A 22,677-nucleotide genomic window follows, 5' to 3' on the forward strand; every position below is an offset into this window, starting at 1 on the left:
TGCTTTCCCTTCAATCTGTGGCAATTAGATAAAAATTGACAGTGGATTAGGACCACTTTGGGATGCATTTCTTGTTGTTTGGACAGTCACAAAGGCCATTTACTCAGTTCAGAGACATTCCTTTTCCTGCTTTGCTGTGATTATTTTCAAATGAAAACCATGTTTGGCCTTCATGCTTGCAATGTATTTGGGGCCACTTAAGTTAGAATTGAATTACTGTAGGCTTTTTTTTATAATTGGTAGAGAGATGGGTACCTGTAAAGGGAATTGCAGAGGAGCTTCTCTCTCTTTTTGTGAAGTCCATGTAAAGAACGTATGGCAACAACATTCCTCAGCAAATGCTTGAGGTTAACAACAGTGACTTGTCATCCTACATAAAAATGTGGATAACTTAACTGAAGATTTCAAAGCAGTGTGCAACTGAAAACTGATGTAAATGTTTAATGTAGATACCAGAAATAGTTTTCAAAAGAAAAAAATGTTTTGGTATTTCTCAGAATGATTTTGGTCAAAGAAAGTTTCTGTTCAAATTGCCATAAATACATCAATTTTTTTTTATTTTTTTTTTTAAAGCTAAGGAAAGTAACAAAATGGCAGTTCCTCTTCTTCCACCTGAATAAGACAATGGGGTTAAAGTAAGCTGTTGAAATTGCTGAGATATTTATAGGTATTTTGAAATTAATTCATTGGAAGTTAGGTTGAAACACATTCTAAAGGAGCACTGAGTATGGAAGTGTTAGGGATTTTTTTCCTTTTTTTTTTTTAATATCTTCCATAACCCCAAAGAGAAATATGGCTAGTTGTGAAGAATAGTACTGGTTTCACTTTTTTGTTCCTGATCGTTCGTATGTTTCTTGACAAATTAGTTGGTGGAGCCATCTACAAAGATGGGGGAGATAGCATAGAAAAGAGAGAAAATTTGAGAGAATGGGGGATATGGCAGGGAGTTCATCACCAGGCTGCAGCGGGACAGGGATTTCTAGAGGCAGAAGAGCCCAGGAGAGAATTTGCTGCCACTCAGAAAGTCACTGTATGGGAGGGAAGCACAGAGTCACCTCAGAGGCTTAGCAGGCAGGGGAGGAATTGTGTATAACTCAATTATTTCTTTGTTTCTTGCTTTTGCATTCAACTTTCTTTATTTAACACCTACCCCATCCCCAATTTTTAAGTGTTTGCACAAATACAATTTGGTTTGGTCACGTGTGGAAGCCCTTTAGTCTTTTGAGGAAGCTCACTGAGAGGAAAGCCTAAACAGATCCCTACCCCAAAGCTGGGGCTCGCTTTAGGGCCCTGTCATGGTCATATAAAGAAGTGTGCCGCAGGGTGAAAATGTCAGCTTTTTGGACTACTTGTAGCCTCATACTCTAAATGGATTATTTTATATTTTAATTTAAAGATCAACTTAATATCTATGAGGGGGAGGGTCAGATACATCACCAATACATCTGTGTCAACAACTCCACGAACCTAGAGATGCTGAGTAGTAGTTTGCCCAAAGGTTCGTGTAAATGGGGTTTGTTGGTACTCACTGCCAATGCTTTTATAAAATCACATGCTACTTTGCAGCAAAGGCAAAATAATGCAGTTTAATACATGAGCCTATCTGTGCAGCTCATCATTATTTTGCATCCAGTTGTAAAACCAAAATTCTTGTAATCTAATGAAAGAGTTTATTTTTATCCAATTATCACAGTCATGTACAGATATTTTTTTTTCATATTTATATTGCCAAAGGCAGTAGTCAGAGCATTGAGGCTGAGATTTTTATCATTTCCATTGGTATAAGTGTGTCAATGAAATGGATTGAAGACACTTAGATGTCAAGCACAGGTTTTAGGTACAATGTGATTTCTTGGCTAATTGACAATTGAAAACTTGGTAGAATCCCAAATGGGTAAACTCTTCACCTGGAGTACAGTAAAGACCTGATCTTTAATAAAAGGGATTTCTTCATTGAACACACACAGTATGCACAAGGTGCAGTGATCTGATAAGACAGAAATTTGTAGTTTGCAAGATGAACAATTTAGCTTTATTTCAATCATGATTCTTTTGGTATCTCTGCTTTAGTTGGAGGTTTTCTACAGTCTTTATTCTTTTAAAGTTGGCAAGTGTTCAAAGTGGTGTTCTGGGGAAATGATATCTCTTAACTCAGTGTAAATACACCTAAATTAAATACAACGATTATGTCATTTGTGGAAGGTTGGTTACAGATAAAGTAGGGTAATCTTGCTGAAATGGAAACTGAAATGTATTTGTATTTAACATACATTTATTTTTCCGGATAGCTAGCTAAACCTTGGAAACCCTAATTCAAACTTAATCTGCAAAAAATAGGGAGGAGTTTCCATGGGCTGAATCGCTCTCTGCCAGCTGGCATTGCTATGGAGTGTTAATGCTTAGGATTTTAGAACTACCAACAAACTGTTCAGCCGTAGTGTCCACTTAAAAAAGAGGCAATGAGGAGCAGAGGCTAAGCGTATAGCCTATCATCTGCCCATTCCCAGACTGCTACTGAAGTTAACATTGGATGAACAGCTCAAAAATTGCGTTGAAGTCGGTGAGACATTTAGAGCTCGGCGGAATCAGTAATAAGATGTGTCTTCGTATTCCTTCCAGTCATTAAATAAGAAAGTGTTGTAAATAATTTGTACCCGCATTAGCTCATTAAACTTACTCTTTGCAGTCCTGGAATTATTCTGTTAACCTGCTTTGGAAATAACAAAGGCTCAGGCCAGCATCTCCCACAACTTTTCTCACACAAATAGTCTTGTTAGTGGGCTCATTCGGATGAATGAGGATTGCATGGCCTGGCCCCAGTTTCTTCGTGGAACATGAGAACTCCTCAGGCAGAGAAAATGTCTTCTGTGTGACCAACTGTTTGCAGATAGACCCTCTTTGGGAAATGGTTACAGGGTTTTTTCTGAAGTGCTTATTCTTTTCCTCTTTCATAGCGAGTCAAGGCATGATGTGTAGGAGGAGAGGTCTTAAAAAAATATGAAAAATACAGTTTTTTTACCATCTGATTTGTGGATTTCGTGCGTTGAACTGAGTGAAAATTACAGTTTTTAATAATGGAAAAGGCAACCATATAATCTTTCAAGGATATGGGTTATTATTGGTTTTGTTGACGCTAATTATAACAACACGTCAAGTATTTACCATAGACCTTAGACATTTAAAAAAAAGCAATAACTTCTGTTCTTTGGAGAGTTACCAGCTGGCATGTCTCTTTCTTCAAGGGCTTATTCTGTATAATCATTTCACAGATCGTGTGGAACAAACACTCCTTAACTGGCTTTTAATTTTTATTTTACTTATAACAAAGGAAAGAATAGAAGTGGCCAACCCGAAATTACCTCTATTTTTCAAAACGTATTATGTTGTTGTTCTCATTATTTAGAACAATACGTAAGGAAGAGAATTTATATTAATTGGCACCAGGGTATAAAGAGTAGTGCAGTAGAAATGCGAAGCGAAAACCGAAACAGTTTGTGAAAGGGTATTCATGCAGGTTAGAGGAAAGACTAGCTTCATGCCATGGAGGGGGGGACTTTGGCTCCTATCTTGCTAGTCGAAACTGTGATGACTTTGTGATTGTTCAGTTCTTAGTTCTCTAATGTGATTAATTCCTGTGTATGTTCTTGAAATTAAATATACAATTTATCTAGGATAAAAAGTGAAGTGTATCTGTAATCATAAAAATATGAGATGAAGAATAATCCCATACTGTTCTGTGCTTTCCAAGTTCAGGTTTCTCCAAAAATGAAATTTTTAGAGGTGCAGGAAATGCAAAACTGGTTGTGTGAGCTTGGTTTTACACCATGGCAGAAAAACAAAGAAGTGTGCAATGTTAGCATCTTCTCTTGTTTTCCAGGTCCGTGGGGGAGATGCATGGGAGATGAATGCGGTCCAGGTGGCATCCAGACGCGAGCGGTGTGGTGTGCCCACGTGGAGGGCTGGACCACACTGCCCACGAACTGCAAGCAGCAGGAGCGGCCGGACAACCAGCAGAGCTGTTTTCGGGTCTGTGACTGGCACAAGGAGCTGTATGACTGGCAGATCGGCAGCTGGAACCAGTGCCGGCCCGTCCTCTCCCGCAGCCATGAGAAACCCCTGGAGTGCCTCAGAGGGGAGGAAGGGATCCAGACAAGGGACATCACCTGTATCCAGAAGTCCAACGGGGTGCCGGCTGAGGATGTCATCTGCGAGTACTTTGAGCCTAAGCCCCGCCAGGAGCAGGCGTGTCTCATCCCGTGCCGGCAGGACTGCATCGTGGCTGAATTCGCCCCTTGGTCAGAGTGCTCCAAGACCTGTGGCAACGGGCTTCAGCATCGAACTCGGCACGTTGTGGCTCCACCGCAGTTCGGTGGATCTGCTTGTCCTAACCTCACCGAGTTTCAGATCTGTCAGTCCAGCCCGTGCGCCACTGAAGAAAGCCTGTATAGCCTAAATGTGGGACCCTGGAGCGCGTGCTCAGTGCCCCATTCGAGACAAATAAGGCAAGCGAGGAAACGAGGGAAGAACAAAGACAAGGAAAAGGACAGAGAAAAGGCAGTTCGGGATCCCGAAGCTCGTGAGTTAATTAAGAAGAAGAGGAATCGAAACAGACAGAGTAGACAGGAGAACAAATACTGGGACATACAAATCGGTTACCAAACCAGGCAGGTCACGTGTACTCACAGAAATGGGAAAACTGCTGCTCTGAGGTAATCACTATTTATTAATTTGCACGTCTTTATTATTCTCTGTTTAAAGTAAAGCATGCCTATGTGCACACTGGTATTACTTTATGCAAGCCTAAATCTCAATACGGGGCACATGCCATTTCCAATACGAACATCCCTCTTCAAGCTCAAGATGCTTCGATGACACGAAATGTGCAAACTGATCATACTAAGCGTCACATAATGGTCACCGTTAAACTGTGCTGACTCCCTAGCCTCTGTCCAAATAGATTTCCTCCAAAAGCTTGAAGATATTTGTCAAATATCTGCTCTGTTTCTGTGGGTTCAGGCAGGTTTTTGCTCTCTAACAAGTCATGCATGTTTGGAAGAGTTGATGTTACTGCTTTTAAGGCTCTGGGCAGAAAGACAAACAGAAAACTGGGCTGAGTCAGACTCACAATAAAAGTAGAAAACAGAGAGAAAGATGCTGCATGAGAAGGCAGTAACTGTTCTTTCTAGTACCTTTTGTTTTGAAATAGAAGAGCATGAAATATTGTTTGTCCTTCTTGATTTCTATGGCAAAATTCCTGAAAGGGAGACTGTGAAGCCTCTTTGCTTCTTTCATGTACTTCCTCTTTTTCTTTTCGTCTGCACCTTTATGTCTGGGTTGGGTTTTTTTTATGATATTTTTATGCTATTTATTTTACTTTTCAAGAGTTTTGGCAGTCACAGATATTTTGATAACTCTTTCTTTAGGCTTCTGGGTACATTTCTGCAACCATATTATCTTGTACTTGTTTGTTTTACCTAGCTAGCATTCTCTGCTAGCTCATGTTTTTTCCTTCCTATCCCTCATAAAGTTTTTGTCCAACTCAAAAATCTTCTTTCAGTCTAGTCTACCTTTTTCTGTCTTTGATGTGATTCTTTTTATTTCCTTCCCTCTAGTTCAATGCATGATTAATCAATTTTACATCAACCGTGAAATGACTAAGGTATCTTGCTGAATGTGGCTGACACCTCTTGCTGCTAGGTTAGTGTTTATGAACTTTTTTCAGGGTGTTTTACTTTGGAGTTTTCATTGTGCCAGTTAAACATTCCATCACAGAACTAGCAATCGCTTCAACCTTTCCTATCAGAAACCATATATTATAGTTTTTCAAGTGGAGTAAACATTTTTTGAGTAAATTTCCTTTCAAGTGAGGATCCAGCAGTAAAACAGGAAAATGAGAGGTCCCCGGCTCAAGGGAAGAACTGAAAGATTTGCGTTGTTTAGTTGGAAGGAGGGACATATGAGTGAAAATGTAAAGTATCTATGAGTATATAAATACCCGTCACAAGGAAGAACGGAAGAAGCAATTCTGTATATATTATGGATGTATAGGAAAAACAATAATGGGCTGATCAGTGCTGAATGAGGTTAGACTTCTCAATAGTTGGAATAGTGGAGCTCTGGAAAAGATTGCCTGGGGGATGTGTGGCACCTCCATATTCAAAGGTTTCAAAGGTTTGAATAGGCTAGAAATGCACGTGTCAGTGATGACACACCTCGAGTAGCTCCTGGTTAGGGAAGAGGGACTGACTGCCTAGTTTATTGCAGTCTCTTCTAGCTCTGGTTTTCCACATTTTTCTCAGATTTTGACCCAGACTTGGATGAATCTCAGGAATCTCAGGAATCTCAGGAATCTAAGGAATCTCAGAATCAGCTTGCTCAGGCAGTCCCAGGTGTTGTCTGCAACACTGGCTCAGTGCTGGTACAGGAAAATACCCGTTCCTTTTCCAGCCTCACATCATGCAGCCCACACTGTGACTGGCCCAGGAATATCATTAACCGTTAAACACAGGGAATAATTTATTAAACATATCAGTTGCTAGCAGATAGCAGCCAGCCGCTCTGTTCGAAAGTCCCCAAGTTTTTATAGAGGTTAAATAAATAATTGAGAACGATCATATTTAAAAAAAAAAAATATGGAGGGGAGGGAAGCTTCTTACATTCATGTGCTGAGGCTCTGATAAATGGTAAAATAAAGTAAAAGTATAATTGGAAGTCAATGGCGTACTTTACTCATCATCTCTACACTCACCATTGAATTCACACAGAACAGTAATGCTGTCTTAATTTCAGATACCTCAATGTATTGTACCGTACATGCGCATTTCTGGCTGTAGCAGGGAAATGGATGAAACTTTCTTGCCTGAGGCAGTGAAACAACAGATAATACAACATAGGAGTGATTCTTCACAGGGGAGAAAATGATACAAATGATGCAGTGGACATTTTGATGTCTAATTGATATAATTTTATGTTGTAAATGCACAAAGAATTTCAAATAGTCTTCCTATCAGTTTAATGTAGAATCTTTTTTTCTAGTTGCATAGTGAAAACAAGAAAATTTGGTTAGATGACTCATATGAGAAATTCTGGCACTGATACCTTAGCCTTTAGAGACCTATCTATGTACATCACCTATGTATCCATTTGTTTTATTTATGCTACCCTCTTCACTAAGTGGTCACATACCTTTTTCTATGATTGGCATTCCAGAATCTCAAGCAACAGAATTATTTTTCTGCCCAGGTTGTAAATGCAGCCAGCTCAAATGATTTTATAATCTCCATCATATAGTAACTGTGTTACTAAATGATATAGACAAGTAAGGTGACTGGAAAACCTGCCGTGCTCATGTGAAATGCTCTTCAGCTTGAATAGTCCATTTTCAGGGAGTTTTGACTTTAGCAATCAGAAACAATCAGCCCCCTGGCAGCATGACTGAAAGAAGAAGAAAAACCCTCAGGCAAGTAATATTTTTTGCAGAGGTAGCAAAATTGGTATAGTATAAAGAGGGTTTCAAAAAAACAAGTTTCAGAAAGGTGCTCCAGAGAAAATAGTTCTGTAATGCTGTCAGCAAAACTTCAAAAAGGCGAATTCTCTCGACACATCAGCACACCAGGCATGGTAAAGAGAAGTGAAACAAGAAAATCAAAGTGTAATTTATACACTTTATTGCCAAGTGAACAATACATAGTCTCCCATGAAGGATGAAATATTGGATTTCGTATTGCCCATTCTACAATAATGTATGTGTTACATGGCCTATATTTGCTTTATGTTATCCTTAGTCTGAAATTCTGTTGCACTGAAAAAATTTTAAAAACAGAAATAGTGGAGAAGAAAGAATTCAGTAATTAAAGGTGACTTATAAAATGACTACTCTTGATAGCTAACAAAACCTGGACACTGTTGCTGTTATTGTAGAGGACAACATTGATCGTCTGAAATGTTTCCTCTTTTTTTTTGGTGAAAGTGGAGTTTTCCAGAGGTCCCAGAGAGAGCCGTTAGACAGCAAACTGTCAATGTAGGGAAACATTAGATGTATGTAAAAGTTCATTTTGAGTTACAAATCTGTTTGCACTAGTTCAAGTTGTGATGATTGTGCCTCTTGTTACACCTATCACTTTCTACTGCAATATATACTCTGTTTTGCTTTCTTCTACTCTGCCAAATTGTTACGATTGGGTGTCAAACATTTCCTCATAATTATTTTCCTCCACAGACTTTGGGGGGAAGTTTAGCAAAAATGTTTGGGCTAGGTTTGTACAAGTCTAAGAAAAAATATTTTGTTTTGTATGGTGTTTAATTCATATAGCTGTTTTACTGGGATGCTTTGTTGAGAACTCACTGGATTGGGCAAAGAATTTGATATTTGGAAGGACTGGAGCAGGTTATGAGCACAGGCATTTATAACTGTAAGAACATGGACCAGAACTAGAGTATCTTCTTGGCCTGTATGTTTCTGCACTTCCGCAAAGATTATGAAATTCGCTGACAAAGTGCGTCAAGTTCCCCTGTAGCAGTTGGTCCACAGGCATATATATGTACCTCCAGGTCCTGAAACCTCCTAACCCAAGTGTTCGCTTTCCAAATCACGCAACAAATGCCTCCATCTCGTTTATGGACTCTCGTTCTTCTTTTAAGTTATAGACTGTGTGAAGAAGGAAGATTAAAATATACAGCATAAGCCTATTGCTTTCTTTATGCCATTGATCTGGACAAGCAGACAAGTCACCCTGAGGTGTATGCTGTCAGAGAGCAAACAGAAGCGAGATTTAGACATATAATACAGCAGCTCAGTTTGTTAATATATTAATATACCCTGTAATATATTCCTTGCTTAGAAGAAGATTCTCTACTTCTCTGAGGTGCTCCGTAAGGCAACAGGCAGAAAGGGTGACGCGTATGAAGGTGGCGGTGGCTAAGGTGGAGTATCTTCAAGGAGACAGCCTGGGAGAAGGTGAGGGAATAGCAATGCAGAGAGGACAGGTTGTAGAGATACAGGAGCATAAGCAACCTTCAGCTTGTTCATTGAGGACCAGATCGAAGTGTGCATGTCTACAGTGGTTTTTATGTTACGGGAAAGGCAGCTCAGCAGCTGTTTTTGTACAGTAAGCCTCCAAGTTTGTCACACTGTAAGGGTTTAGAAGCCATAACTGGTTCACTAACAGAAGACCAATAAATAGCATGTATTTGGACAATGAGCTATATACAGTCATGTTGATAAATTAACTTGAAACCACTTAGAGCATACGCTGTTAACAAATGGAGAACAGGGAAGAAGAAAGTAATCTTGGAAGAAAAACCTCCTGATTACTTCAGGGTAATTGTCAGGTGCATTGGCATAATAAAAATGTAAAATATTATTAGAGGAACAGGAATCAAACATATTGCTTTCCTACCATTTTCCACTGTGCTTTTAGAATTTCCATGAATTTGAAAGTCAGAAGCATTCTGTAGATTTTTAATGTGATTTTGGTGGAGACAGTGGTTTCTGGGGATATGCACAATATTATTCACTGGGTGTTCCTTTCTATTCTAAGTACCTGCTCCATCATCTTACTGAGCCTGCTGTTTTGACAGTGGCTTGTCAGTATTGCCATACATTTGACATACCATGCCAAAATCTAGATTTAAGATGGAAACGTACATACTGTGCTGAATAATTGAAACAACAGCAAGGAACCATTTCTTTTTCCATGCCGTATTTTAACTCTTTTCACGTAGTGAACAGTTGTTCTGTCATTCAGGTGTATGGCATTCATGTATTTCTGTGCAAAGCATCAAGATTGGATGCCTTTCTGGAATAAAATTTTTATTCAAATACATGTAATTGGTCTTCCTTAGCAAAATATAATAGCTTGTAATGTAATGAGGGTCAAACTACATGTTCTGATAATCTCTTGTGGCCATAAATCCTATGAATGAAGAAATGAATTCTATGAATGAATGCTATGTTGAATTTCTAGCAGTAATTTTCTAAGAGATCAAGATGCACAGTGGTAAATGGAATTAGGCACTGAGAGCTTTAACAACAATTCTCCTATGGTACACTTTTATGTACTTTTTCTGCCTTGTTGTCAGAGAATTTTTATGTTAATTGACTTCAACATAACTAAATAAATACAATTCAAGCAATAATTTTCTAAATTTTGACATCTTTATATTGGTATCATATCATACTCTGGAGATAGTCCCATAAGGAACAAACTGGAGTGTATTACTTGTTTAGAGTTTGGGTTTTGGTTTTTGATTTTTTTCTATTATGTGACTGCTTAGCATAATCTGGGGCATAGTGTATGCCCATGTTTTCTTGATGAGCTCTCTAAAGTTATGGTAGAGCACGTGAACTGAGCATCCTCCTGGGAGATACTGTCCCCCAAGGAGTGAGGGACTGCACAGGATGGGAAGTCACAGAGTTCTGCTTCATTTGCAGATCCCCAGAATGGCAGAGTTGGGCACTTCAGTGCCTAACTTTCAGTGGTCCCACTGAAAATAGTGTCCAGCATACCTCTTAATATTGACAGCTTTTTCCAAATGTTGGAGACTGAAATGAAACTGGTGATATTTTCAAAGCTAAGTGTCAATGCAGAGAACAAATCTAAAATAATACCTGAAACACAATAAATATTAACAATATAATTTTCAATAATATATTTTTTTTTAATTTTAACTTCAATATTGTTTATTAATGAAGTTTTGCATTGTGTTTATTTTTTCTTTGCCGATAACTCCATGAATCTGTTAGTTAAGGGTCAAAGTAAGTGCTGATTAATGCTATGTAACAAAAGTTTCCTCTGACAAAGGGAAATCCCCCCGCAAAGGCTTTGATAAGTCTTCTATGTAGACTATTGCCAAATAACCTGCTCTACCAATTTTAAAATTATCTATAGCATGGGATGTGCATACACGCCACTGTGTCATTGGACTGTGAAAGATAATACCTCTCCCTAAACACTTCTGCGTTCTCATCTCCTTGGACACTCACAGTATCTGCAACAGCCCCACAGCTGCTGTTGTTGACACGTGTTTAGGTGTAGTAGAACCTCTTGTTGTTTTGCTGGTATTAGCCAGTGTATTTTTCCTTCACATAGTAGTTTTAATCTCTGTTTTCTTTTCTCCTGTAATGGAGAAAGCCTGAGTGGTTTTGGTTTTTTCAAAACTGTTTTGGCTGTGCATCTTTGGCAGCATTAATTAAAGTTGTGAAAGGATCATGGGAAAGTAGTCTTGTGAAAAGCACTTAGGTGGACAGTACTTGGATTGTAAATGAATAAAACTGACCTCATTGTTTGTGTGATTATAACAGCCCGTTATACTGTGAGGTACTAACAGTTTCTCAGAACAATGTACAATACAACCGATATTAAACAGCGCAGCTGTAGGGAAAATGAATCAGGACTATGCCATGAGGGATACTCATTACATTTGCCACTAGGAAAAAATACAGGCACTGTGTTTTCACTAACTTCTTTAAAGAAGCAAGTGTGTACCAACCGTAAACTGTAACTCTCAAGGAGGAAGAGATTTTACCAATTATATTCAGACTTTACAAATTACATTTCCTATCTTCAGAATAACTCATGGGAGTTATCTAAACTCTGGATTTAAATCACCTTTCTACTATTCCCGCTGTCTAGGACTTGTTCATTAAGCAGATTTTTTTGTTTGTTTAATTTTATTTTTGAGAAAATAAACTATTATTTTTTTCTTTATACCAAAGAGTTTATCTCAGTCTCTTTCAAAATCCAGCCATATCTTTGATCCAAGAATGGTATAGAGTTGATTTGATTGTTTGCTTTAGAGGTTAATGCATCCAACAGGCTGTATGAAGTCTAAGGAGAAAACCGCATAGACGATAAATAGCTTGTTGCAAAACACTGGGACATTGTGCTTGATTCCTGTCTCCGTACATTAACTTCAAAATCCCTATTACTCATACAGAGCATCTTTTAAGGTTCCACGGTGGCCAGATAAAGGGCAAGGAGGAGACCCTACACATGCAATATTAGGATCTGGATTTAGTCCTAAATAACACAAAAGGTTAATATTAAGCATGAATATTACTGGATTTCCACAGGCCTCCTGACCAGTAGAGTGATCATTCAAGGTTGCTGTAGAAAATTAGACACAGGGGTACATAAATTTCAAAGGTTGGTTTGACCTTCTGACCTGGCCAGATTATTTCTGCGAGGTAGTCCTTGTCAGAGGTGTGAGGATCTAGGCTGTGGGACTGCCCGTGGGTAGTCAGATTTCCCAGCAGTGTAAGCCTGAGCATTTCTAGGATGCGATGCTAATGAGTGGTGTGGTACATGTTTTACTCCTTTACTGTGAGGTTACAGTTACAAGAAGCAGATGCAGTCTTTGGAAAGTGTTCATTACAGTCTCTTGTTTCTTTTAGCAGTCTACTGAGACTTAGGCAAACTTAGAGCAATCCACTGAGATTCTCTTTACTCAGAAAAGTAAAATATGCTTGTATTCAAATCGTGCTTTAATTTTTTTATTGTTTTAAGGATTTTTTTGGGAGTTAGATCGGTGTTCATTCATGGCTGTAGGATGTCTTGGAAGGACACAGTCCAGTTTAGTTGTTTGTTTTGGTGGGGTTTTTAATTGTTATTTTTTTGAATCACAAAATTGCTTTCTGATTCTTTTCCAAAAGCTTCCCCTAGTTTTACTCTGTCCTTCAGTCAAAAATGCAGCCTCTAGAAGCCTGCTTCTGTGTACTTGTGTTTGTGTGTGTAATTTTGGCTTTCAAGTGCTAAACTAACATCTAGTTTTTGCTGTTCTCTGAGCAATTTGTCACTGTTCCAAGTCCTTCTGCAGACAAGTTTGGTCAAATGGGCTTGCATATCAATAGTTTTCATCTTGTGGCAGTGGAAAAGACTGAAAACCGTTTTGTTAATGGTATTCAGTGACGTAATGTCTCACGAGATCAGCAAGAATTCAAGAGAGACTCTCATGTTTCCTGATGATACAGCTGGTTGTGGGAGAAGCCTGATGCTGTGCAGGACATTCAAGGCCAGGAAATGGTTAAATTATTCTGCTCTTTTATCTTCAAGATAGTCTTTGCTTTTCTTCGTTATTATTTAGATGAAGCCACTTAAAAACCTGTTAAAGGATTCTGGATTTCATGTGTTGATTGTGCTTTGATCTGAAACTTTCAGAAGCGACTCCCTTTTTCTGCTGAACTGCTGAACCTCCTCGTATCATACTCAGCATGGGTTTCTTCGAGGCCGTTAGCCTAGTTTTTGGTTATGTCTTCTTCAGTCCTCTCAAGTTTTTAATTAATTCGTTCAATCTTGGGTGTTGAAAACATCATTATGTTATATTGTTGGGGTTTTCTTCGGAATACAAGAAGAGCTTGTATTTTTTGATGAAAATGGAGTAGCCTTCTTCAAAGAGAATGGTAAAGTTCCTTCCCCAAAGGTGCCGGGGTTGAACTCCTCAGCAGACAGAGCGGATTCTGACCCCACAGCCCTTCATGATCACAAAGGGCACGTGATATCTAATCCCTGTGATACTATGTAGTATGAGAGAGGCAAGGGGAGAGAGAAGACCATTTTTTCCTTGGTCTTTCATGTGGTGTCTGACAATGTGGATGTCTGTTGAGTGTCTCTTAATAATGCCTGCTGTGCTAAGCTCTCATGAGCGTATATAAGACATTGGAGTGTCCGCTTTCCACACCAGGATTGAGGGTAGGTCAGCCGTGGCAGGACTGGAGCAGGCTGGGCAGACCTGTAGGTGCACCTACAGGAAACTTTAGAGCCACAGGAGCAAAGAGCCTGTGGACATAATCTGCTACCACATCAAATACTGATCCAGGCTTGAAAGATCACAGTTTTCAATTTCCAGGTAAAATTCTACTTAAGTCCTTTCAGTCCAGCTCTAACCCATGGCTTTTTGTTTCCCATGAGTGCCAAAAGTTTATGTCTCAGTCTCCCTCCTGAACCGTAGCCATGTTATTCATTTCAGAAGAATGGAAATCTCTGCACGTAGTCAAATGGGAAATCAGAGAAAAAATAAATATATCAGAATTACAGGAGAATGTATACAGTGAATGAAAATAATGAATAATAGCTGCAAAACTTTAAGAAAACCAAAGCTGGAAGTTGGTGACAGTGAAGCAATAGAGAAAATATAGCAAAATAGTGCAGACAAAAATTATTGAAGGGACTATTTGGCTTGCATTAACCTTGTCAATCAGGCTCTATTACTTTACACTATAGGTAAAACCAGTAAATAGCAGTTCTTGTTAAATATCAGCACTGGGTGAATGAATTTAATTTATTGTAGAGGATATATTCTCCACTGTACAATTTTAGATTTAAATTACAAACCTCACATTGGAGCTCTGTTGCATTTGAACACGAAGAGCAGCTGTATTGGGAAAAGCACCAAATTGAATGTGTCTCCCCTTAATACGTTGGATATGTGGACTCTTATTTACATTAACTTATAAATTGTCTAGATATAGTAATGTGCAGATATTTTGGGAGTGTCCTCAGAATGAATCTTGAACAGCCCTCAAATCCAGGCCAGTTTTACATCTCAGGGTTGTACATGCAGTAGAAAGGGTCTGTAATTGCAGGACATAGCAATGTTCAAATAAAATGGAACTAAGTGAAAGAGAACTCTTGTACCTAACAAAGAGATAGTCAAGGAGGGAGCTTATAGAAGTCTCTAAACTCACAAAGGATACAGAGAAAGTGAATAGAGTACAGCTATGCAAAGCCTGAAGCCAGAAAATTAAATTAACAGAGCAATTTTAAAGCAAAATTACCTATTTACTGTTATTGGTGGGTAAAAAAGTGTGTAACTCATTGTTTCCAGAATGATGTAGATGCCAAAATCTTGTCTGGGTTCAGAAAGTGTTTAGACTAATTCATGAAAGAAAACTCTGTAAAGGGCTCTTCAGTGCAAAGGTACAAGTTGTGATCACAAGTCTTTAAGCCACAGTTTGCTGGAAAACCAGAGGGTATGTTGGAAAAGAGTGACCGAATACTTGCTGTTCTTTCCATTTTTGCCCTCCATTTGCTACTGCCAAGGCAGGTGTCAGACTGCATGGATTATTAGTTAGAACCACTCAGCCATTTTCATGCTGCTGTTGGTCTTTTCTCATTAACTCTTCTTTATAGTTATCAGTCCAATATATTATGGAGGAAACACCAGCAAAAGTAGAAAATCTCTTAGCTCTACAAGTTATGCATAGCTTCACTTACTTGCATAGCAAGTCCTACTGCCTTGCTTAAAACCTATTTGTTTGTCCTATTCATTCTGCATTAAATTTAGAGATCAGGTGAGCTTATAGAGGAGGAGATTCCAACGGTCTCTTCCATGACTTTTCTATACAACTTAAATTTTGAGACTGAGATTACAGACACTCAAGCAGGTCACTGGTATATAAAATCAAGTTGTCCTGATTTTTAAATATTGCAAAAGCACGATTCACTCTCTAATAGAAATTTAGGATACCTCAGAAAGAATTGTTTTACCTCTTGACTAATCTAACTTTATCACACATTGAAAAGCTTATCTTCCGATGAAGAGACTGCTTTCAACTACACAGCTTGCTCATTTGTACACAGGTACTACAGTGCAATTTGCTCCAGGTTTAGGCCTCAAGCTTCACTCTCTATGTGTCTGTAGCCTTAATTATCCCACAAAATGACTTTGAAATCCCTAGGGGAAACCTTCCTATCCAAAGCAATGTTTAGTTTTTATTTATAGCTGTAAGAGCAAAAATGAGCCTATGGAACGTGAGTAGACACAAATTCCTGACCACACATCTCCAAAAGAGGTTGAGCAGCAATTATGTTCTGTATTTTGCCCTTTGAAACAGCACTGGCTTTTTCTTTAGTTCATTTATCTAATTTAAGTTTTTCAGGTCAGGAATAGGTTTGATGTTAGCTTAATAGCAATAGGACTCATTCATCCCCTGTGATGTTTTGTTTTTCTTGGATTGCCTTCTCTTTCTGCTATGTCATCTGTGTGCTTATATGTCTTTTGCTTTCTCTTTCCACTATGTCATCTACATGCTTATATATCGTAAGCTTCAGTTCCCCACGATATCTATTTATTGTCTGAAATGGTACTTTCTCAAATCTTCCTTCAAATTGCATCATGACCTCTTCCCTGCCCTTAGGACACTGTCCTTTGAATGTATTCACTGGATCGAGAGCAAGTTCCTGCAGACTTTACGTTACCCCTGTGCTACCTCTTCTTGTATCCAGTCTGCTCTGTTGATTTATAACAGCTTTTTAATGCAATTCATGTACTTTTCTTTGAGCTTCCCAAGCAACTATCTGGACACAACTCTGTGGGTTGATAGTGAGGACTTATTTGTGCACTCCTTGGGCTTTTTGAAGCCTAACTTTGCATATAGCATATGTTTGGGTGTTACTGAAAGTACACAGAGCATGGAGATGTTTGATGCAGAACTTCTAGTGGTTTGGCTCAAAGAAAAGTACAGTGAATACATTCAAAGGGCAGTGTCATGAAGGAAAACTCTTGATAATGGTCATTTGCAATTAGCTCTCACAGTTTCTCTCACTTGTTCAAAGAAAACCAAGTGTTAAAAGAAGAAACAGCAGCTGATTTGCTTGTCTGACATTTCGTTTGCTAATTGTAACTGTCTCTGCCCTCTCACAAAAATAGTATGACAGTATGTACAACAGTGAAGAGACTGTTTGCTGGTGACTCACACCAATATCAGTTACGTGTCAATACATATGCAATACTGCAAGTGGTGCATGGTTTTAAGAAGTAAGCAAGAAAATAAATGGATAATTCACTTTGCCTCTTGTTTGTCTCCCTAGTAATATTTATGTTCTGGTTACAAGAATTTAAGAGCTTAATTGTTTTATATTTGATTTAAAATTCATCAATTTTATAAGTAAATATTTGAAGTTAGGCATGCTTTAACTCTATTGCTTTTCTTCTATCAAGGATCATAAATAAACAACAGGATTAGTAACGTGGTACAATTCTGTTTGGGTCCTCTTCATACCTGAATATGAAAATAATAACAAACAAGATAAAATTACTATTCTAATTATATAAGCTATATTAATAACAGGTTTTCATAAATAAAATGATCATGCAGTGTAAGATACTAGCCTGCTGAATCTATGTCATTGACCAAACAACTCTTCAGTTGAGTCCTCTGAACAAATCTAGGCCGAAATTTTAGAAACATTTTGTGTCATGATCCAGAGAGGGACTTCAGCGTCATGTCATTCAAGATTACAGGGGTAGTGAAAAGCAAGAAACTTCAGGTGGTCTTTTTGCATATTTAGCAATTACAGTTTAAGGATCTGTGAAATGAAAATTTGTTATGTCCAGTTGCAGTAATGCCTATGTTGAATACTTTGTGAATTCTACTAGCTAGTAGAGTGAACTCTACTAGCACTCAGAATCTGAAAAGTACCCGGATTCTTTAGTTATCTTTCAGGAAGAGAGTATATAATTTAAAAATTAGTAAATATAATTAACTTGCAGGGCTGGCCTTAATTTTTAAGGGGAGCTGATTGGCAACTCTCTGTTAGTGTTTGGTTTTTTTTTCAATTATGGTTATGGGAAAACTTTTTTTTTCTCAGTACACTGGCTCAATTTTGTCAATTTTTTCCACTTTGTTCAGAAAACCTGTGACAAAAAATCCTTTTGAATTTAACTAGCTCAGAATGTTATTTTTTAAAAAACTGGTAAGTCCGTTATTTTTGAGCTCAGTTGCAGCTCAAGTTCTCATTTCTCCTAGGCATCAATCATCCTAAAGAACCTGAACCCTTTGTGTTGCAGTGGAGGTTTCCCTTATCAGGGAAGGAAGCGATCTCTGCATGAAGCTATGTAGGAATCGCAGCCAGTCACAGCTGGGGACATCTTTAGGGTTCATGACAGTTAGGGGATACAGGCAGGTTGGAGATAGCTTCAGTGAAGAAAGATTATTTATTTAGTAAAACAACTTCTGAGAATGAGTATTAGTCTTTCTCCTGTAACACTTCTCCCAAAGAAATTTTGAAGCAGATGAAAAACCTATTATTTATTAATTGATCTCTTCACTCTGCACCAAAGCTACTTTGTGGTGACAATTTTGTGCATGTTCCCTGGCAGTATGTGTCTATAATTAACCTCAGCCCCATCGTAATATGAGTGAAGAGGTTGTTTTTGTCTGCTCTCAAAGGAGTCACATCGGAAAGGAACTTGGAAGGTGATGATATGTCATCTGTTCCCTAGCAGGATTTGCAAATACTGACCATGTTAGAATCCATAAGGAATAGATCTTTTCTCTAGTCATTAAAATGTGTGTCTTTGTGGGATAAATGAATCTATATGTTTTGTCAAAGGTACAGAAACTGCTATATTTAATTTGACAGTACTGACATCCTGTGCTGGATGGGGCTACATGAAGGTGAAAAAAGTCCATTATTAAAGAATTTTCTCAAAAGCTTTGAGTGTCTTTTCCCCCAGACAAGGTGTATTTTCTGTTCTTAAGCAGAATAAATGTTGTTTGTTATGTGTTAGGATTTTCTCCCAACCACCACCTTTCACATAATAAGAACATGAGAAATCCCCTACTGAGGAATCCCCTACGGTCTGTTAAGCCCAGTAGTGTCTCAGATGCTATTTAAAGACCTAGAATATGAGGCCTGGCTGCCTTTTGCAGTCCATTCCCTTTGTATTTCTCCAGTATCCAAAGTCAATGTATTAGGGATGTTGGTCAGTATACCGCTGCCTAGTCATTTTAGTATCCATATATAGACCCATTCCCGCAAATTCATCCAACTTCTTTCTGAACCTGCTGACACTGTCTGTCTCCACAACCAGGATCTTCTTTTAGCAAGATGTAGAATTGCTCCGCCTCTTGTGTATAGAAGAAATAGCTTCATTTATTGTGTTTTTAAATCTCTTATTAGTCTCAAAAAGCATCCCTACTTCTAGTATTACAAAAATTTGTTAATAGCAGTTCAACATCATGTTGGATATATGGGTAGGGTAAAATTTTGTACAGCAACAAAATTGTTGTAAATGTTCATTATTCTGTATTATTTTGCATTGTATTATAAGGGAAAAAATGAGCCTTTGTTGTGTTGTTTGTGGGACTGGTACCGAACAGAGCATCTCGTTGTGCCATCTGCAGTCCCAATAAATCTTTTTCCTGGCTGTTTAACTACTTCAGAAGCCAGAATTTTTTTTCAAAGCAGACATGATAAATATATTTATGTTGTAATTATAATTAAGGAGTTAAAGTTATGTTCACTTTAATTGTAGTTTAACTTCTCTATTGCTCATTTTCCTATTGTGAATCAAGCTTTAAAATAGAAAATTTAGTTTCTAGGTAGAATATAATGTTTAAAAAGGCAGACACATTTAGAGGGAGAAAATCTGCTTCATTCACATATTACATAGGTTGTCAGAAAAATCAGATGGAGAATGGAAATTAAATGATGAACAGGAGATTAAGGCTATGGATTCATGGTAGCAGGGAAGGCTCTATTTTAAGGGAGAGATCGTTCCCCTTTTAGACCATGAGGCATCACTGTGGCAACATACCAGCTGTTTACAAAGCAAATTATTAGTGGCCAAGTATTCAATATATTTGACATTGCAGTTTGTAGTCTGGAAAAGAGGAGAAGATGACACTGAGCACTTGGTTCTCTTCAAAAACATTGGATAGCCATCTCTGTTATTGATTCTTCACTTCCTTTTTGTTACAAGGGAAATAATTGAGTATGCCTAAAAATAAAAGATAAGCAGTGAAAAATTGATTTATTTCCTCTTTTGTACTTCTAAATACGTATGAAGATTTGTATTTTAATTTTGGTCACATATGTGGCAATACTTGTCACTTCTAACGATAGCAAATCTTAGGTGTCTGGTTTGAGTCACTTTAACCCAAAGCCCTTTTGGCTGACTTTTTGGGATCAAATACACGTGGGCTGGAACTTAACAGCTTTACAAATATTTACTGACTTTGCATGTTGCAATGGACATCACTTTTCTGTTCATGTCTGTGAATCTGTGTGCTGAAAATTGTAATGCTCTCTTATTACAGCTTCTGCAAACAAGACAAGTTGCCCATTACGTTCCAGTCCTGTGTGATCACGAAGGAGTGCCAGGTGTCAGAGTGGTCGGAATGGACCCCCTGCTCCAAAACCTGCTTTGACATGACAACCCCTAAAGGGAATCGTACAAGATCACGGACCATTAAACAGCTCCCTATTGGCAGTGAAAGTGAATGCCCGCAATTAGAAGAAACAGAGCAGTGTGTTTCTCAAGGAGATGGTGTGGCACCGTGCATTACGTGAGTTGGTTCATTTCAGTTCTCCCTATACTAAAATGAAGAATTTCAATTAAGCGTACAGGGCTGGTGACGGAATATCAATCAAATGATTATTAAAGAAATAATAGGTTTGGTTTGGGTTTTTTTTTCAGTGCCTTGCTTATTTAGTGCTCTTCTTAAAAGCCTGAAGCCTGCAAGTAGATGCTATTATAGTGAAATCACTTCCTCCTCTAAATACAGGAAAAATAACAAATACATATTTTTTCATTAGTGTTAACTTTTAAAAAGATCATTTCTGTGTATGCAGGTTCTGTTAAGACAAAAGTAAATTAATTGTGTTAATTTGTTGGTGATCTTTCCCCTACATAACATTTCCGCCAGAATCATTGCTTTCTAAAGTACTTGTCTGTTTGCAGATAAAATTCTGACCATAGGAAAGAGGTGATAAACATCTGTTTAGCAACCAGACTTTTTTAGTGAGACTTGTATTCGGCACAACAAAGGCAGGACTGGGCCCCAAATGGAAAGTGGGAGAGGCTCACAGTGACAGTGAATAAATTATCCCTCCTTAAACTTTAGGAGAAATGACAGCAAGCACTTTAGGATTCAAGAGATTCCTGTAATCCTTATCAAGTAATCGAGATTAATATTAAAGTCCCAACTGTGCTTTTTCTTTATCGGACTGAGAAGAGGGTTTGGGGAAATGTCATTTGATGTTAAGCATCTTTGACTGCAGTACATATTTTTCATTTAAGAGTTGAAATGTCGTCTTTCCCCATCTCCAGCCACATTGGGAAGCAGTTTGTTTGATTCAGCCTTAAAGTATTCACTGGGTAGAGAATTCTGTGGCATTTCTTGCAGTTCGTAATTCCGATTGGGGTTTTAACTGGGAGACACAGATCTTCCTTCCTGTGCATTCACTGATTAGGAAGCTCACAGCCTCTCATCATTCATCAGTACCCAGCAGGGACGCTTCAGTACTGCAGAGCCATCTTCCTCTTGACAGTGAAAAAGGAACTTACTGAAAGGTTTTTCTGAAGTAATAATAAAAATATACAATTATAGCTTTATCTTGATATTCAGGAGAAACCACTGTCTTTCTTATCAAAGGTGAACAAGCAGCTTTTGGGTTTGTTTTTTTGGAGTTGGTTTGTTGTGGGTTTTTTTCCCTCTCCTTTTCTGGCTCTTATGTTTCTCAGTGTGCACATTTCTTTGATATTTTGGCTTTGGTTCATATAAATTGTCTAGCTACAAACAAATGCCGAGAGTCACAATCTTGAAAGTTAGCTTACCTGAACATAGGCTATATGTCTCTGTATACCAGGTTTTTCATCCCCCCAATAAATTATACACACACAGTATATTTCAGGAATTGAACAGAAAAGATCTTCCCCCAAAAAATAATGATTTCAGAAGTGAAATAATAGAGGAAAAGTTTCCACCCACATTAAATATCAGACTTAACGCGCCTCTGTGTACAAGAAATTGTGGGGCTCGTGCCTTTTAGAAAATAAATAAAGGTATTAAGGTGTTTCAGCTTGTATAATTTAATGCTGTGTAGAATGGCTTCATGATTTCTAAAGACCCAATTAACCAAATTTGATCCAGGTATGGTTGGCGGACCACAGAGTGGACAGAATGCCGTGTTGATCCTCTCCTTAGCCAACAGGACAAGAGGCGGGGAAATCAGACTGCGCTGTGCGGAGGTGGCGTTCAAACCCGGGAAATGTACTGTGTGCAAGCTAATGAAAATCTCCTCTCCTATTTAAATACCCTCAAGGAAAAAGAAGGTAAATTTGATTTGCTCGCAATTGAATTACTGTGACATCAGTGCACTTCAGCATTCCAGAGCTCATTGACAGCCATTGTCTTCTGGCATGAATGCCTTCTTACCTTGCAGCTTACTGTTATTTTCTACTTCAGACGAAAATACTTAATTGCAGTAGCAGTTTCCTAGCTACAAATGACTATTTCTTAATATCTACTGAAAAATATTGTCTTATGCAAAGGACGTCTCTCAAGAAGAAAGTGCATGAGAAGGTGGGTCAGAAATCCTAGATTCGGTTCCTTCCTCTAATGTGAATTTCCTATGTATCCTTCAGCTGGGTGATGAACCTGTGCAGTTTGGTATGCAGATGGAATATGTCAGTTCTGGCATGTAAGCTCAATATAGAAATATGCAAAAATATGACTAGATTTCATTCTCAGGGAATTGATTCTTTTTTTTTCCTCCTTTTCTCGATTTGGTCAAGTTCTTAAGTGGCTTTCAGGAGTTCAAGGCAATATAATGTCATGGGTTTGTTTTCCTAACTGAAAGAGTAAAGAGATTATTCCTTGTCACTGTTACAACTTGTACAGCTTCTTAAAAAAAGAGAAAATAGCTTAGGAGACAAATCTTTAATTCATTT

The 22,677-nt window shown here is 38.2% G+C and overlaps 1 protein-coding gene across 1 annotated transcript in view; it reads left to right on the forward strand.

Annotated features, from left to right (window-relative positions):
- Window positions 1-22,677, forward strand: part of THSD7A (thrombospondin type 1 domain containing 7A) — a 294,355-nt gene that overhangs the window by 161,401 nt on the left and 110,277 nt on the right. Inside the window, exons 4-6 of the mRNA XM_054191500.1 lie at window positions 3,878-4,709; window positions 20,042-20,290; window positions 21,878-22,059. Of these exons, the coding sequence (XP_054047475.1) occupies window positions 3,878-4,709; window positions 20,042-20,290; window positions 21,878-22,059 (1,263 nt within the window). The remainder of the gene's footprint in view (window positions 1-3,877; window positions 4,710-20,041; window positions 20,291-21,877; window positions 22,060-22,677) is intronic.

This window comes from Rissa tridactyla, chromosome 2 (assembly GCF_028500815.1).
Source record: "Rissa tridactyla isolate bRisTri1 chromosome 2, bRisTri1.patW.cur.20221130, whole genome shotgun sequence".
Taxonomy (NCBI): domain Eukaryota; kingdom Metazoa; phylum Chordata; class Aves; order Charadriiformes; family Laridae; genus Rissa; species Rissa tridactyla.